This window comes from Castor canadensis, chromosome 11 (assembly GCF_047511655.1).
Source record: "Castor canadensis chromosome 11, mCasCan1.hap1v2, whole genome shotgun sequence".
NCBI classification, from domain to species: Eukaryota; Metazoa; Chordata; class Mammalia; order Rodentia; family Castoridae; genus Castor; species Castor canadensis.
The window spans coordinates 53,821,326-53,836,006 of record NC_133396.1 but is presented as its reverse complement, the minus strand read 5'-3'; the positions used below and the strand labels follow the sequence as shown (position 1 = coordinate 53,836,006).

General features: G+C 43.0%; 1 protein-coding gene across 1 annotated transcript in view; it reads right to left on the bottom strand.

The window, feature by feature from the left end:
- Positions 1-2,211: 2,211 nt before the first annotated feature.
- Positions 2,212-14,681, bottom strand: part of Glp2r (glucagon like peptide 2 receptor) — a 65,267-nt gene continuing 52,797 nt past the window's right edge. The window contains exons 12-13 of the mRNA XM_020178125.2: positions 9,926-9,967; positions 2,212-6,594 (exon numbers count right to left, since the gene is read on the bottom strand). Coding sequence (XP_020033714.1) covers positions 6,268-6,594; positions 9,926-9,967 — 369 coding nt within the window. The 3' untranslated portion in view covers positions 2,212-6,267. The remainder of the gene's footprint in view (positions 6,595-9,925; positions 9,968-14,681) is intronic.

Genomic DNA, 14,681 nt, shown 5'->3' with positions numbered 1-14,681 from the left:
CTTAAGTATGGAGTGTTTTCTATGGCCTAGGCTTCATGCAAGATTCTGCAGCCCTTATTCCACGGATGGAGGTGCTATCACCTCTACAGTATAGATGAGAACACTGAGCCCAAGAAGCGAGAGTAAGATTTGGTACTTAAACCAGAATCCCTGTGATGACACTGAGGTTCCCCAATAGTTTGGACCTGGATATGACAGGCCCATGAATTCTGAGATGGGGCAATGTGAGAGGTGAAAGGGGAAGGGGCACTACACAATGTCTGGTCTAGCAGTTCTGGAAGGAAGAGGGACATTATTAGAATCACCTGCCCAATACACTCCTCCAGTTAGACATAGTGTGACACCCAGTAGCCAGCAGAGGGGGGGAGAAAGGACATTGAGTCCAGCCCAGGGTGGTCAGGGGATACAGTCAAAGACCTCAACGCCTTCCTCCAGTGCATTTTCATCCCCTCAATAAGTTAATCTGGTTGGTGTGATATGAGACTGGGGGACTTTCACTTCTCTCTGAGGTTGGGGTATCATTGTCACTTAAGTTTAAAAGGACAGATAACGCATAATCATCAAGTCCTTGTTCTGTGATTCATCTAAAGGAGTCACTGGAGCCCCTACTGGCCAGAGCAGTCCCCTAATTAGCACCTCCTTTGTTAGCTACAAAGACTACTTGCCTGGGGTCCATCTATTTCTATGGCACTCTGGGAAGTAAGCTGGGAGAGGAGCCATCAGGGCGAGTTCCAACTTGACTGACGGCGAGAGAAGGAGGTAGAAGTTATGATGTGCTGTGTAATCAAGACTCTTCTGGATACAAAGGATATGAGTCCCAGCAGGAGCTTCAATGTTGTCTCAAGGCTCATTTTAGAAATGGGGTCCTCGTCAATGGTATACAGGTTCCCCATGCAGGCAATATGTTCACCAGCGGACCCAGGCTGACTTCTTCCTGCTTCCAATTTCAGCAGAAACAACAACAAAAAACCCTCTTTCTGTTGTGAGTCCCAAAGTCCCAGGATTGCATCTGTCTGATTCCGATAAGGTGTTGTCCACTCCCAACCCAGTACATGATGCCCTGACTGGTCAAGTGGGTTGTTAAGCCTATTCCTGGGGCTGAGGATGGAGTGAAGAGAACTCAAAATTCATGGACCGGGAAAAGGAGATGTACGGTTTTCAAGAGGAAAATTGGGATGCTACAAGTATGAGGGTGGAGGATTGTCAAAAATTAGATGTCCACTTTAGAAATTGTGGAGAAGTTGCTTCATATCTCTGAAGTCCTGCTTTCTCGTTTACATGTCATCTCTAGGGCAGAAACAGATTAATATCTGACTAAGACAATAATCCAAACTGTACTGTCCCATAGTGGCACCTGTTCCAATGGGGTCCTGCTCCCTGGGCAGTGCCCCTTGGGTGTTCCTTAGCCTTCCCAGGAGGTGTACCCACAGATTCACCAAGAAGTCCCTTAGTGCTGGGCGCCATTGCTGCAACCGGGCACCACATTTCCCACTGAAGACATGGTTACAGTGTTCCTGGGGTGCCCAAGCTGTGCACTGATATGTTGGGGAGCCCTCTGCATTATTGCATTGTAAGGGCCCCATGGGCAATGACAGATACCATGAAAACAACTCTTGTTTTTGACTCCTGGCAGCAGCTCTTCTGGACTTGTCTGCAGCTTCTCTTCTCTCACCAGGCTCAGGCACTGTCCATGGAGACAGGGGGTGGCAGACACTATGCTGCTACCCCACCCCACCCCCATTTCTGAACTTGGTTGTCACACGAGGTTAGCAGACTAGCTCAGAGAGGCCTGTGTCTCAGGTTGTAAGGCTCCCATGGGAATGACCACCCCTTAAAAAACTCAGCTGGGCCAACCTCACCTGCACTATCACTTGGAGTTGTAAGAATCAGTTGAGTATATTCTCGTGGAAGAATTTCTGAGTTCTATATGGTGCTCAGGTGAAGGCTCAGTTCACCTGGACATTAGCCAGGCACTGTCAGTTTCTAGGCTGGTTCTTTCCCCTCTGCCTCATCCAGGGTAAATATTAGCCATATGCTAAAATCACTCAGATGCCTTTGACACCCAAAGCAGGGCAACCAAAGGAAAAAAAGAGTAGATAAATTGGACTTCATCAAAATTTTAAATCTTTGTACAGCAAAGGGTGCTATCAAAAGAGTAAAGATATTCCATAGGAAAGGATATTTTCAAATAATATATTTGACATGGGATTAATTTCCAGAATATATAAAGAATTCCTACAACTTGACAATGATAAGTGATAATCCAATTATTTAAACGGGCAAAGACCTGAACAGACATTTTTCTAAATAAGACATAAAAGTGACCGATAAACAATCATGAAAAAGGTGTTTCATATCATTAGTCATAAAGGAAATGCAAGTAGACGTGACAATGAACAGACATTTCTCAGCCATTAGTATGGACATTGTTTTTAAAAACGGAAAACAAAAGTTGGCAATGTGACTTGCTGGAGGGAATATAAAATGGTACGACTGCTGTGAAGAATATTCTAGCAGTTTCTCAATAGGTTAAACATAGAATCACCTGCGATTCAGCAATTCTACATTGAGTTATACCCCAGAATTTGAAAGCAGGAGCTCATTTTATCTACCTCTATTCATAGCAACATTATTCACAATAGCCAGAAGGTGCAAACAACCCAAGGAGCCATCGACAGATGAATGAATAAACAAAATGTGGTGTTCTGCACCATGAAATGATACTCAGCAGTAAGAAGAAACAAAGTGCCGATGTACTTACAGTGTGGAGGAGCCTTGAGGACATAACGCTAAGTGGAATGAGCCAATCACAACATATTATACATGATTTATCCAGAATAGGCAAACTCAGAGAGACAGCATGTAGAAAGTAGAGCATAGTCGAGGCTAGCAGGGGGAGTGGGGGTGGGAAGTTACTGTTTCGTGGGCCAGAGTTTCAGTTTGGGAAGGTGAAAATGTTCTAGAGATGGATGGTGGTGATGATCGCTCAATGATATGAATGCACTTAATGCCCCCTGAGTTGTACATTTAGAAATGGTGAAAATGGTACATTTTATGCTATGTATATTTTACCATGATAAAAAAAAATTCACTCAAGAACTATAAAATTACCTGTTATAAAGAGGTCTTGTTTCTCTTAGCATAATATCCTCAGGATTCATCCACATTTTAGCATGTATTGTTTCTTTTTATAGCTGAATACTACTTCACCCTGTGGAATACCACATTTTGTTTATCCATCCATCAGTGGACACTTGAACTATCTCCTTTTAGCTCTTGTGAATAGTCCTGCGATTGGTACAGGTGTATAAATGCCTCAGTTCCTGCTTTCAAATTTTAAGGTATTTAAAACAGAAATTCTGGGGTCAGACCTGACCATTGGTCTCTTTAAAATTTCTAAAAGAGAAACCCTGGAGAGGTGGCTCAGGCTTGCAATTCCAGCTACTTGGAAGGCAGAAATCAGGAAACTCTTGGTTCAAGACCAGCTCAGGCAAAATGTTAGACCCCCATCTCAATCAATAAGCCAAGTATGGGGGTTCATGCCTGCCATCCCAGCTACACAGAAGGCATGAATAAGGGAATGTGGGCATAGGCAAAAACATGAGACCCCCCACATTTTGTACTACAAAAACGTACAAAATTCCAAAGGGGAATTTTGTGCCAGAATTAAGAACCCAAGGCTGGATCTTCAAGTCAACAAGCCCACTAAATTATTTAGAGGATGGTCTAGAAAAGGGGAGACACTCACCTTTCCCCCTTTGACCTCTGACCTTTACTTCTGGCCCTTCCCCCTCTGCCCAGTCCTCTGGTGCCACCATCTCTCTTTCTCCTGACTTCCATTCAGAAACAGCAATGGGAGTCTCCAGACACGTGAGAGACTCTCAGCCCCAGTGAAAGACAAACATAAAAGAACAGACAACATGCAAACTAACTTAAATAAACTTGTTTTAATCACTAGCAAAGCAAGAGCAAGCGGTGTAGATGGTCCACCCATTTGTGGATGGAGGTGTGGGAGACATATTTACAAATGCTTTAGAAAACAAAGTGCTTCCCCTATTAGCGGCAGAGTCTTGGATAATGTACTCTCAGCAGTGTCCGATGCCCGTGAAAGATATTTTACTCCTGTCTCCTTAGACCAATGTGTCCTCTGCTCTGAACCAGCCCTGTGCTGGGTACATGCTGGGAAAACAAGATGATTCCAGCTTCAAGAAGCTGGTCAGCTAATGAGTCAAGGCAGGAAAATTTGCAGAAAGGGGAAAATAAAGACATATTTTAATGATTAAACTCCAGGTAATCTAGACACCAAAAAATATCTCCTTGCTTCATTACGCACTTGCCTAATATCTTTGCTTCTGCTCTCATCCTGCAAACCAGGGGCCAGAATGGTGCAAAATTTAAGAGGGCACCAAAAGTTTCCATAGTCAAGAAAAATAATATTTCAATGAAGTCCTTTAAAAATCAAAGTTTATGTTAAAAATTTCCTGGTGCACAAAATATTGACGTTTTAGATAAGGTCAGGGTCAGAGCCTGTGCTTGCATGAGCTGTCTTCACTTGCTCTGGTGTCAATAAAGCTTTATTTTCATAAATGGCCTGTGAGCTCTAGCTTATGGATTTGAGTTTTTTCAATGTTTCATTAAAGTACGATTTATTTTGATCACTGAGCTTTTCAGAGGTGACTGCCTCAGTTGTCTCACTCACATCCTTGGCCCCCGCAGCAAACAATCCTTGAAAAGAGTTGTCAGGTAAAAGACAAGATGACTGATTAATCAAATTTCAGATGAAGTATAGTCTACTTATACAGGAAGATTCATTGTTCATCTGAAATTGAAAGGTAATCAAGCATCATGTGCTTTCATTTGTTAAGTCTGGCACCCGTACTAGAGAAGTACCATTTTGCCCCCCTCCAAGATCAGACAGTATTTAGTCCCATGGCAACATACCCCCCCCAACACACGTACACTTCACACACTATAAAGGCAACATGTTTGGACTTTAGCCCAGTGTTTCCATGGGCTGTTTCTTCCCTTGACCTTCCTACAGCCTCCTGCCTGGTAGTTTCAGTCATTGAGCCTGACCTCAGGTGCCTGGCTTTCCTTAGCCTCTCAAGGTCAGGTTCTTGCACACAGTTCAGATTTCTCATGGGCAAGGAGGTGCCACAGGCCTGGCCAATGGAGAGCCCTGGGCCTCTCAGTGCTACCCTAAGCACGTCTGGATTTAGCCAGAGTACTACTGGTTTTAAGCATCCATTTGAGGAGCTGGGGAGCAGGACTGTTATCAGTAGGGATGGCGAGGGAGGGGAAGAATAATTCACAAAACTCCTGGAGCAGGAAGTCTGACCATCAAAGGATGAATAGCAAACCAAATGTGGAGTGACATTCTTAGCCCTGAGGACTGTAGACCTCAGGTTGACAGAAGTCAAGTTCAGAAGGCAGGTGGAGGGGAAAGGGAAAGACTGCTGCTGATGACATTTAGAAAGTTCCCGGGAGCTGGGGCCAACTGTCCAAGAACGGATGGCTTTGTAATACTTCAAACTTCTGCTGGCCACAAACAGAGAACTAAGATGGAAAGAAGAAGGCAAGGCTTGGCAGGAGATGAAGAGGAGAGAGGCAGGGAACAGGTCTTCTGGGTGATGGGAACATCAAACACTGTTGGGAGAGGGCAGGTGCATCGCAGCTGACTTTGACTACAGATACCTCTCCCTTCATCCTGCCATGGGCCACTCCAGCGGACTCATAACTCCCTCACATTCTGCCGAGGGTTTTCCAGGGGCAACTTGCATCCAGAATTCCCTGGGATGCCTGGTAGACAGTTCCAATTCCTGGCCCTAGACCCAGACTCAGTCCCACACTGAGTTTAGTATTCAACATTTTTTAAGCTCCCTAGGGGACTTCACGTACCTTAAACCCAACCTCACATGGAAACCATGTGCCATGAAGGAGGAAGGAAGTGATACTGGCTGGATTCTATTTAACAAGAGACCTCTCTTCATGGGGTGGGTGCTCTATTCACTTGAAATTAGGGCCAGGCCCCAGGGATCAATGGCCATTCTGGGAAATACTCCAGTAAGGGTAGCAGGCTGACAAGGTCAGACAGAAGCTGTGAGCATCATACAGCTTCACTTACAGAGAGTTGGAAGAACCTGGAAACAGACTTCACATCTATGTGGGTATGGTGGATGGGAAGACAACAGCCCTCAGTAGCACCCATCCTGCCTTAGCCTTTCAGGAGCCCCCAGGCTGCAGAGCTGGAGCAATGGGCCCCCAGCCTTAGATCTCACTTTCTTCCAGAATCTCCTCCATGGTGTTGGCTAGGGTGAAGTCCCCCTCACTGCTCTCAGAGAGGCTGCTGCCGCGGGGCCAGGCTGCATGACCCCGGTTGGGCTGGGTGCCCAGCTCCCCCAGGCTCCGTGTGCTCAAGTTTGAGCTGTCAGATGAGGACTGCAACTTCTGAAGAGTCTCAGCACCATCTCCCTCTGAGAGCTTCTTGGGACATTTCCCCAGGAACTGGAAGTTCTTCCCCAGGACCCATGCCAGGCAGCCTGAGTGGCGGGCTAGCAAGAAGCGGCCCCAGAACTTCCGCAACTCAGCCTTCACCTGCCAGGGGAGACAAAGGTGGGGAGTCATTTACTGAAGGGTCCACACAGCAAATGTTTGTTGAGTAGCTTCTCGGTGCTAGTCTTGGGATATTTATCTTTAAGTGGTAGAGCTGAACAATGAGAAGCCTATCAGGTGTAATTAAGCAGATAATATGATAAGGGTCATAACAAACAGTACAGGAGGCCATGGTTTTGGACTAAGCTTTTGCACTGGGCACCAGAACCCAGAATAAAAATCAAAATGGAGTTACCATATGAGACTTTCCTCCTCTAAACTGAAACTAAGTTACCTGACCTTCAGGGGAGAAAGTTAACAGCCAGATTTCCTAAACAGGTCAAGCCAGTTACTACTGGTACAATAATGGAGTTCCTACTGCCTTAATCCTGCCACAGAAAAATAACCTAGAGTAATCTGATCTCAATTAATTGGTTATTTTTCTATCAGTCTGTTTTCCTGTTGCTTCATAAGGGAAGTAACTTTGAACTGACCAGCTAATCTGCTTTTAGTCAGTTGCTTCTGTTTTCTTCATCTGTCTGTAAATTAACCTCCTCTGTTTAGCCTACTAGAATATGTATTTTATTTTACAGAACAAAATGTTGTTTGATTCTAGAGTTGCAAATTAAGCTAATTAAGATTTTCAAACTGAATTGTAATTTTTTTCCTTTGGCAGTAGATTAAAAACTTGAGATAGGGTGTTCAGGGTTAGCACTTGAGCTGAAACTGGCCTGATTAGCAAGGAGCCCCTGAGTGAAGACATAGAGGTGGCAGTGAGAAAAATGGACAGTTTTTTAGAACCATGTATATCTCCCTATACCAATATTAACTCAAAATGGATCAAGGATCTTAATATCAGTCCACAAATTCTAAAGTTTATACAGGAAAGAGTAGGAAATACTCTGGAGTTAGTAGGTATAGGTAAGAACTTTCTCAATGGAGCCCCAGCAGCACAGCAACTAAGAGATAGCATAGATAAATGGGACTTCATAAAACTAAAAAGCTTCTGCTCATCAAAAAACAATGGTCTCTAAACTGAAGAAAACACCACAGAGTGGGAGAAAATATTTGCCAGCTACACATCAAAGGACTGATAACCAGAATGTATAGGGAACTTAAAAAACTAAATTCTCCCAAAACTAATGAACCAATAAAGAAATGGGCAAGTGAACTAAACAGAACTTTCTCAAAAGAAGAAATTCAAATGGCCAAAAAACACATGAAAAAATGCTCACCATCTCTAGCAATAAAGGAAATGCAAATTAAAACCACACTAAGATTCCACCTCACCCCTGTTAGAATAGCCATCATTAGCAACACCACCAACAACAGGTGTTGGCGAGGATGCGGGGAAAAAGGAACCCTCTTACACTGTTGGTGGGAATGTAAACTAGTACAACCACTCTGGAAAAAAATTTGGAGGCTACTTAAAAAGCTAAACATTGATCTACCATATGATCCAGCAATACCACTCTTGGGGATATACCCAAAAGAATGTGACACAGGTTACTCCAGAGGCACCTGCACACCCATGTTTATTGTGGCGCTGTTCACAATAGCCAAGTTATGGAAACAGCCAAGATGCCCCACTACTGACGAATGGATCAAGAAAATGTGGTATCTATACACAATGGAATTTTATGCAGCCATGAAGAAGAACGAAATGTTATCATTCACTGGTAAATGGATGGAATTGGAGAACATCATTCTGAGTGAGGTTAGCCTGGCCCAAAAGACCAAAAATTGTATGTTCTCCCTCATATGCGGACATTAGATCAAGGGCAAACACAACAAGGGGATTGAATTTTGATCACAAGATAAAAGAGAGAGCACACAAGGGAGAGATGAGGATAGGTAAGACACCTAAAAAACTAGATAGCATTTGTTGCCCTCAACGCAGAGAAACTAAAGCAGATACCTTAAAAGCAACTGAGGCCAATAGGAGAAGGGGACCAGGAACTAGAGAAAAGGTTAGATCAAGAAGAATTAACTTAGAAGGTAACACACACGCACAGGAAATTAATGCGTGTCAACTCCCTGTATAGCTATCCTTATCTCAACCAGCAAAAACCCTTGTTCCTTCCTTTTATTGCTTATACTCTCTCTTCAACAAAATTAGAGATAAGGGCAAAATAGTTTCTGCTGGGTATTGAGGGGGTGGGGTGGAGAGGGAGGGGGTGGAGTGGGTGGTAAGGGAGGGGGTGGGGACAGGGGGGAGAAATGACCCAAGCATTGTATGCACATATGAATAATAAAATAAATAAACAAATGAGGGGAAAAAAAGAAAAATGGACAGTTTTTGTTGTCAAGAAGGTTATGTTCTAGAGGGAGGGGGCAGAAATAAATATTTAAGCTGGAGGAGAGGGAGGGGAGGATTCAGGGGGGCTGGAAACTGACTCCTAAAAACAAGAGAAAACATCTGTTCTGACCTCTGCCTTTTCTCAGCTGCTATAATTTGGATATGGGATGTTCCCTTAAAGGCTCATATGTTGAAGGCTTTGTCGCCAGCCTGTGGTGCTAATGGGAGGGAGGTGGAACCTTTAAGAGGTAGGTCCTAGGGGAAGGAAATTAGGTCTCTTGGGGTCTGCTCTTGGAGGGGATATTGGGACCCTAGCCTTCTCTCTCTCTTTCTCTCTCTCTCTCTGCCTCCAGCCACCATGACATAAGCTACTCATTCTACCATGTACCCCCACCAAGACGTAGTCTAGCTACAAACCCAAAGGTCAAGCAACCATGGATGAGACCTCTGAAACCGAGAGCAAAAATAAATTTTTCCTTCTTTTTAAGTTGATACCTCAGGCATTTGTTACATTAACAGAAAGCTGACTGACACACCAGGGGAACACAGAGCTGATTGGGGCCATGCAATAATATTAATCAAAAGTCTGGTTCTTAGGTGTTGAGCTTTCACTGTGTGCTTAGCATGCTCAGGACATCACTGTAAGGTAGTGACAGTTGTCATTCCCATTTTACAGATGAGAAACCTGAAGCTAAATAAGGCACAGTGATCTAACTCACAGAGTTCTTAAGTGGTAAGCCAAGGTTGGGATGAAGAGTTTTGGAATCCAAGGTTCACATGTGTTCCTTCCATCACACTTTAATCCTAGTTATATATCCAGCAAAGGCCAGAGATGGGCTCTGAGTATGCTCACTCCCATCCTGGAACCTTTTCCCAATTTGTCCAAACTACCTCCTATTCTCTCTTCCACTGGCTGCTCACAATTCAAATCTGCCCAATGCATGCTGGGTCACAGTTGTGCCACATAAGCAGACACCTCCAGGGACAGTAGGATTCCGGCCCTGGCCTCACCAGAACCTGGAATGGAAAACATACCTCTCCATTGGCGAAGCCATACTGCAAGGCCACGAGGAATCCCTGGAATGAAAGGAAGATGTGGCCATGAACTTGACTCAGTAGATGTGTCTGAGTGTCACCAGCAAGGTTTAAGGATCCGCCAGAAGAGGCGTACACCAGCATTGCTTACATGAACTACAGTTAACCAAACTGGCTATGGGTTTCCATGGTATCTCTTTGTAACTTGACATCCACTGCCCATGTCAAACCTAGGTGTTTTCTTAGGTGTGCATGGGTCAGTGATGATTAAGTCTCCAATATTGTATGTCATCCATCCAATGATACAAATACTGGACAAGGCCCACTGTCTTATTTCTACTTGTCAATAATGACCATTGGCTAATTTATTTTGCCCAACTTACATTTTTTTCCTTTTAGAAACTTACCCTTCCCTAGCTCTTGGGCTTCTGGCATGGATATCAATCACGTAGCTCCCATGTTTTAGGATGGTCATCGCCACAATAATCAGTCTATGGGTATGGGACTATGACCCCAAAAAAGGCCAATCAGAGTTTTTTCCATGGGGAAGGAGAGAATACTGTACTCTCTTCCCTGTGCTTGCCTAGCTAGAGATGCTTCCGGCATCTTCCCAGTCACATGGAGAGAGTCCATCTGAGCATGAAGCTAACACAGAGAAAAGCAGAGGCTGGAGATGGCGGGAAACAGATTTCTTATGGAATGTTTGTTTCATGAGAGGACTTGTTTGAGGACCTGCATCCAGCTATGCCTGGTCCTGAAATTTTCATTTATGTGACATAATACTCTCTTCTCTTATCAGAATATTTCTTTTGAAAAGACAGATTACTTACCATCATGGTTTTCCATCACACTTAGTATAATAGACTCTCCTAACCATGGAAAGGTCCTAGGTGATCTAGGCTATGTCTCTTGTTGCTGACGTCATCTTATGCCACATTTCCCCGTGGCCACTTTATTCCAACCACATGGGCCTCTGGATTCCTCTAGTATGTGAAGGTCATGTGTTAAGTATCTACTGGTGAATAGCTTAGTGAACCAAAACAATTATTTATCATTTCATGCACATTCTATGGCCAAAGATGTAGCTGGGGCATAGTGGGATGTTCTGGCTCAGGGTCACTGTCAAGAGGCAGTGAAGGTATGATTGCAACTGTACTTGATGAAGGCTTGGCTTATTTTCCAGGTGGTTCCATTGGTGGGCAAGCTGGTAATGAATGTTGTGACTGTAGTATTATAGATTGCAAGTACACTCAGGATCATTATTTTAAAATCAATCCTCATATGTATCAGTTAGAAATTTTCTCAGTTGCAAGGTAAAACATAATCAGTCATAGAAACAAAGGTAGAATTTCCCCCTCACATAGTAATTATTAATTAATTAGTATCCAAAAACTTTGCAGAATATGTTCCATGCCACTGGGCTTCAGAATCTGAAAACTGGTGCTTAGATTTCCTATTCCCACAGTTAGCTGGATGACAGTGGGTAAAATTGGATGTGGTTGTCTTTGTCCATAGAGCTGTGTGAGTGTCCTCCTGACATGGCAGCTGGCTTCTCCCAGAGGGTGATTCAAGAGAGCAAGATAGAAGCTGTAACCCATTTTATGACCTAGCCTCAGAAGTCACACACCACTGTGCCCACAAGATCTAATGGTCACATAGGCCAGTCCCATTCAATATTGCAGGGGACTAAACTAAGGCATGGATACATAGAGGGCCACCTTGAAGGCCAACTACCACAGCTCACTTCTTCCTCAAGTCCCTTCACACTTTCTGTTTTCTGGAACATTCTTCCCTCAAATCTTTGCCTAACTGGCTTCTCAAAATTCAGATCTTAGCTCAAATATCACCAAAAAAGAGGTCCTTCCAGAGCATTCAGTTTTTGGTACCTACTTCAGGCACTATCACAGTGGTCTACTTCTTATCTTATTGCTATTTATTTGTCTGTTGAACCCCACCCACAAACAAGAATAGATTCTCTATCTAAACTTTTCACTACTATTTCTCCACCACCTGAAAATTCCTGGCACATAACAGAAGTGCAATAAGTATTTGTTGAGTGAGCAAGTGAATGGATGAATGAGTATGTGAATAAATGAGTAAATGAGCTGGTTCTCTGTCACTTACAATTAAGGGTCTTGCCTTGTGCAATGTGAAACAATTTAAGAATCTTCCTTAGTGCAATGTCAAATCACTTCTAAAGTATCACAAGATGTTTTTTTCAAGTCTCTTCTTAGTTATTCAGAATTGTGGACACAAGGATTCCAGTGAAGACAATAAGTCATTGTATAATGGCATTTTCATTTACAAAGCATTTGTTTGGGGGAATTTTCAATAAAGAATCAGCTTTCAGATATTTGCAGCTCCAGCTAAAAATTACATATATCAAAAAGACCATATCTAGCCAGGTGTGGTAGAGTACACCTGTAATTCTAGCACTCAAGAGGCTGAGTCAGGAGGATCCCAAGTTTGAGGCTGGTCTGGGCTACATGGTGAACCCTATCTCAAAAGAAAAACAAAAATGCCACTTATTGACCCCAGACAACTCAGCCCAAAGAATCATTAAACATAATAAAATATCTACTGCTTTACGCCACAAAGTTTTAGGATGGTTTGTTACACAGCAATAGGTTACCAATACACCCTCCCATGACCAAGGAATCCAACAGAGGAGGTTTCTTTCTTAGAAATCTGCCCCTCTGTAGCTGTGCTTCACTTTCGTCTGACAATCCCTTAGGATACTCTCCCTTACCCTTTACCTCCTGTAACAGCTTTCCATGCACATCCTTCTATCCTCTACCTTCACATCTTGTGGTATGTGATATTACTGGTGCTCTCTCACTCTCTTTTCCTTTCTCTCTTTTCCCCAGTTCCCTAGAGTAGTTACACTGTTACAAACATGTTCTACAAATGAGTTTGTGTAACAATCATGTTTGGTTTTGTGTATATGTTTATCTTTGGATCTATCTTCCATGTTTTGTGTTTCTTTTCTTTAAACTCATTTATTCATATATGCATACATTGTTTGGGCTATTTCTCCCCCCTGCCCCCCCCTCCCCCTCCCCCTCCCTCTTTCGTGTTTCTGATCCTGGCTAACTTCGCTTACCATGATGTCCTCCAGTTGTATCCATTTGCCTTCAAACCCCTTGTTATTATTCCATTGTGTACATATACCATAATTTCATGATCCATTCATCAGTTGTAGGGCATCTACAGTGGGCATACACTGAGACACTCCTCTGAATGTCAATGCAAATATTATGAAAACCAGGACTGTAAAATAGGCACAGTGTGTGCGGGGGTGGGGGGCTCTATTGAGGGGGGAGGGTGAACTAAGGAGATTAAGGTGACGGTATATGGTAAATGGACTTCATATACCTATATGAAACAAAACTAGAAAACCTCTTGCAATTGCTTTAAGTGGGGTGGGGAGGGGGCTGAGGGGGAAGAGACGATGGGGACCATGTAACTATCGTACAACATAAGTCTAATTGGAATTGCCCCTATGAACCCCCCCATCATGGAATATATTCTAATAAAATTTTATTTAAAACAAAAAGAAACCTGCCCCTCTTAGCTCCACACAAATGTTTAGTCTTCAACTTGCCTTGTATGTGTGGATCAGGTGATCAATGACTCACATTGACTAATATGCCCTCTGGCAGGGGGAGAGGGACGGGCATCAATATTACTGACATAACAGCTGTAGGATTTTGCTTTTGTTTTGTTCTTTTCTAATTTGGGATTCCCTTTCAAAGAAGATTAAGGCCAAGCAACATACAAAACTCAAATTACTAACTTCTAGCTTTTGAAATTCCCCCAGAAGATTGAAATGAATTAAGCATGTTTTCATGATCAAATGGGTTATCTGTCTTAGTTCAAAGCCACAAAGAATTCAGCTCCAATAGGAGGGGGAAAAAATCCATTGTCCATCTGCCTGGATGCTACCCGAGCCTCTGCCTTCTCGGTTTTGACACATTTAGCAGGCAGGCACATTTCCTCTGTTCTCTGTGCCTGACCCTGCCTGATTGTAGATGCTTCAAGACCCTGGCCTAGGGAACTCAGTGTCACCTGGTTATGATTCTTACAAGGGACCTGAGAGCCACTATGTGTGTGGTAGTCACAGGCAGGAGCTTAACTCTGCATAAAAACCTCATCTTTGCCATTGTGTCATGTGCAAGTTCTCTGAGCCTCAATTCTTTCATCTTTCAAATGGGTATGATGATTTCTCCTGCACAGGGATATTGTGAACCAATTTTTAGTGTATCATTTTGAGTCCTTTGATGGTATTTTTGCTATACTTCTTAGATATTTTCTTAGTATATATCCCAGGGACCATGACACAATTGTGACAACTTGTCACAATTGATTTCATATTAATACTAACTCCATTTTTTATAAAACATAAGACATTTTCTTCAGTGTATCTTCATTTATCCATTCCTTTCTCATTCTATTATTGTGCTATATGTTAGATCTTTATGTGTTATAAGCCAAATAGCACAATTAATCATCACTATTTCACACAATCCTGTCTTTAAAATCAGTTAAGAGAAGAAAGGGTAAAAATCAGTATCTCATTTTTATCTATGTAGCCACATGTTACAGGGTTTTTGTTCCTATGTGGATTTGAGTTACTGTATATGACATTTTCTTCCAGCCTGAAGGATTTCCTTTGAAACTTCTTGTAGGAGTGTTTGTCAGCAAACTCCTACATTCTGAGGTCTTTGTTGACCTAAGAATGGATTTTACCATTATC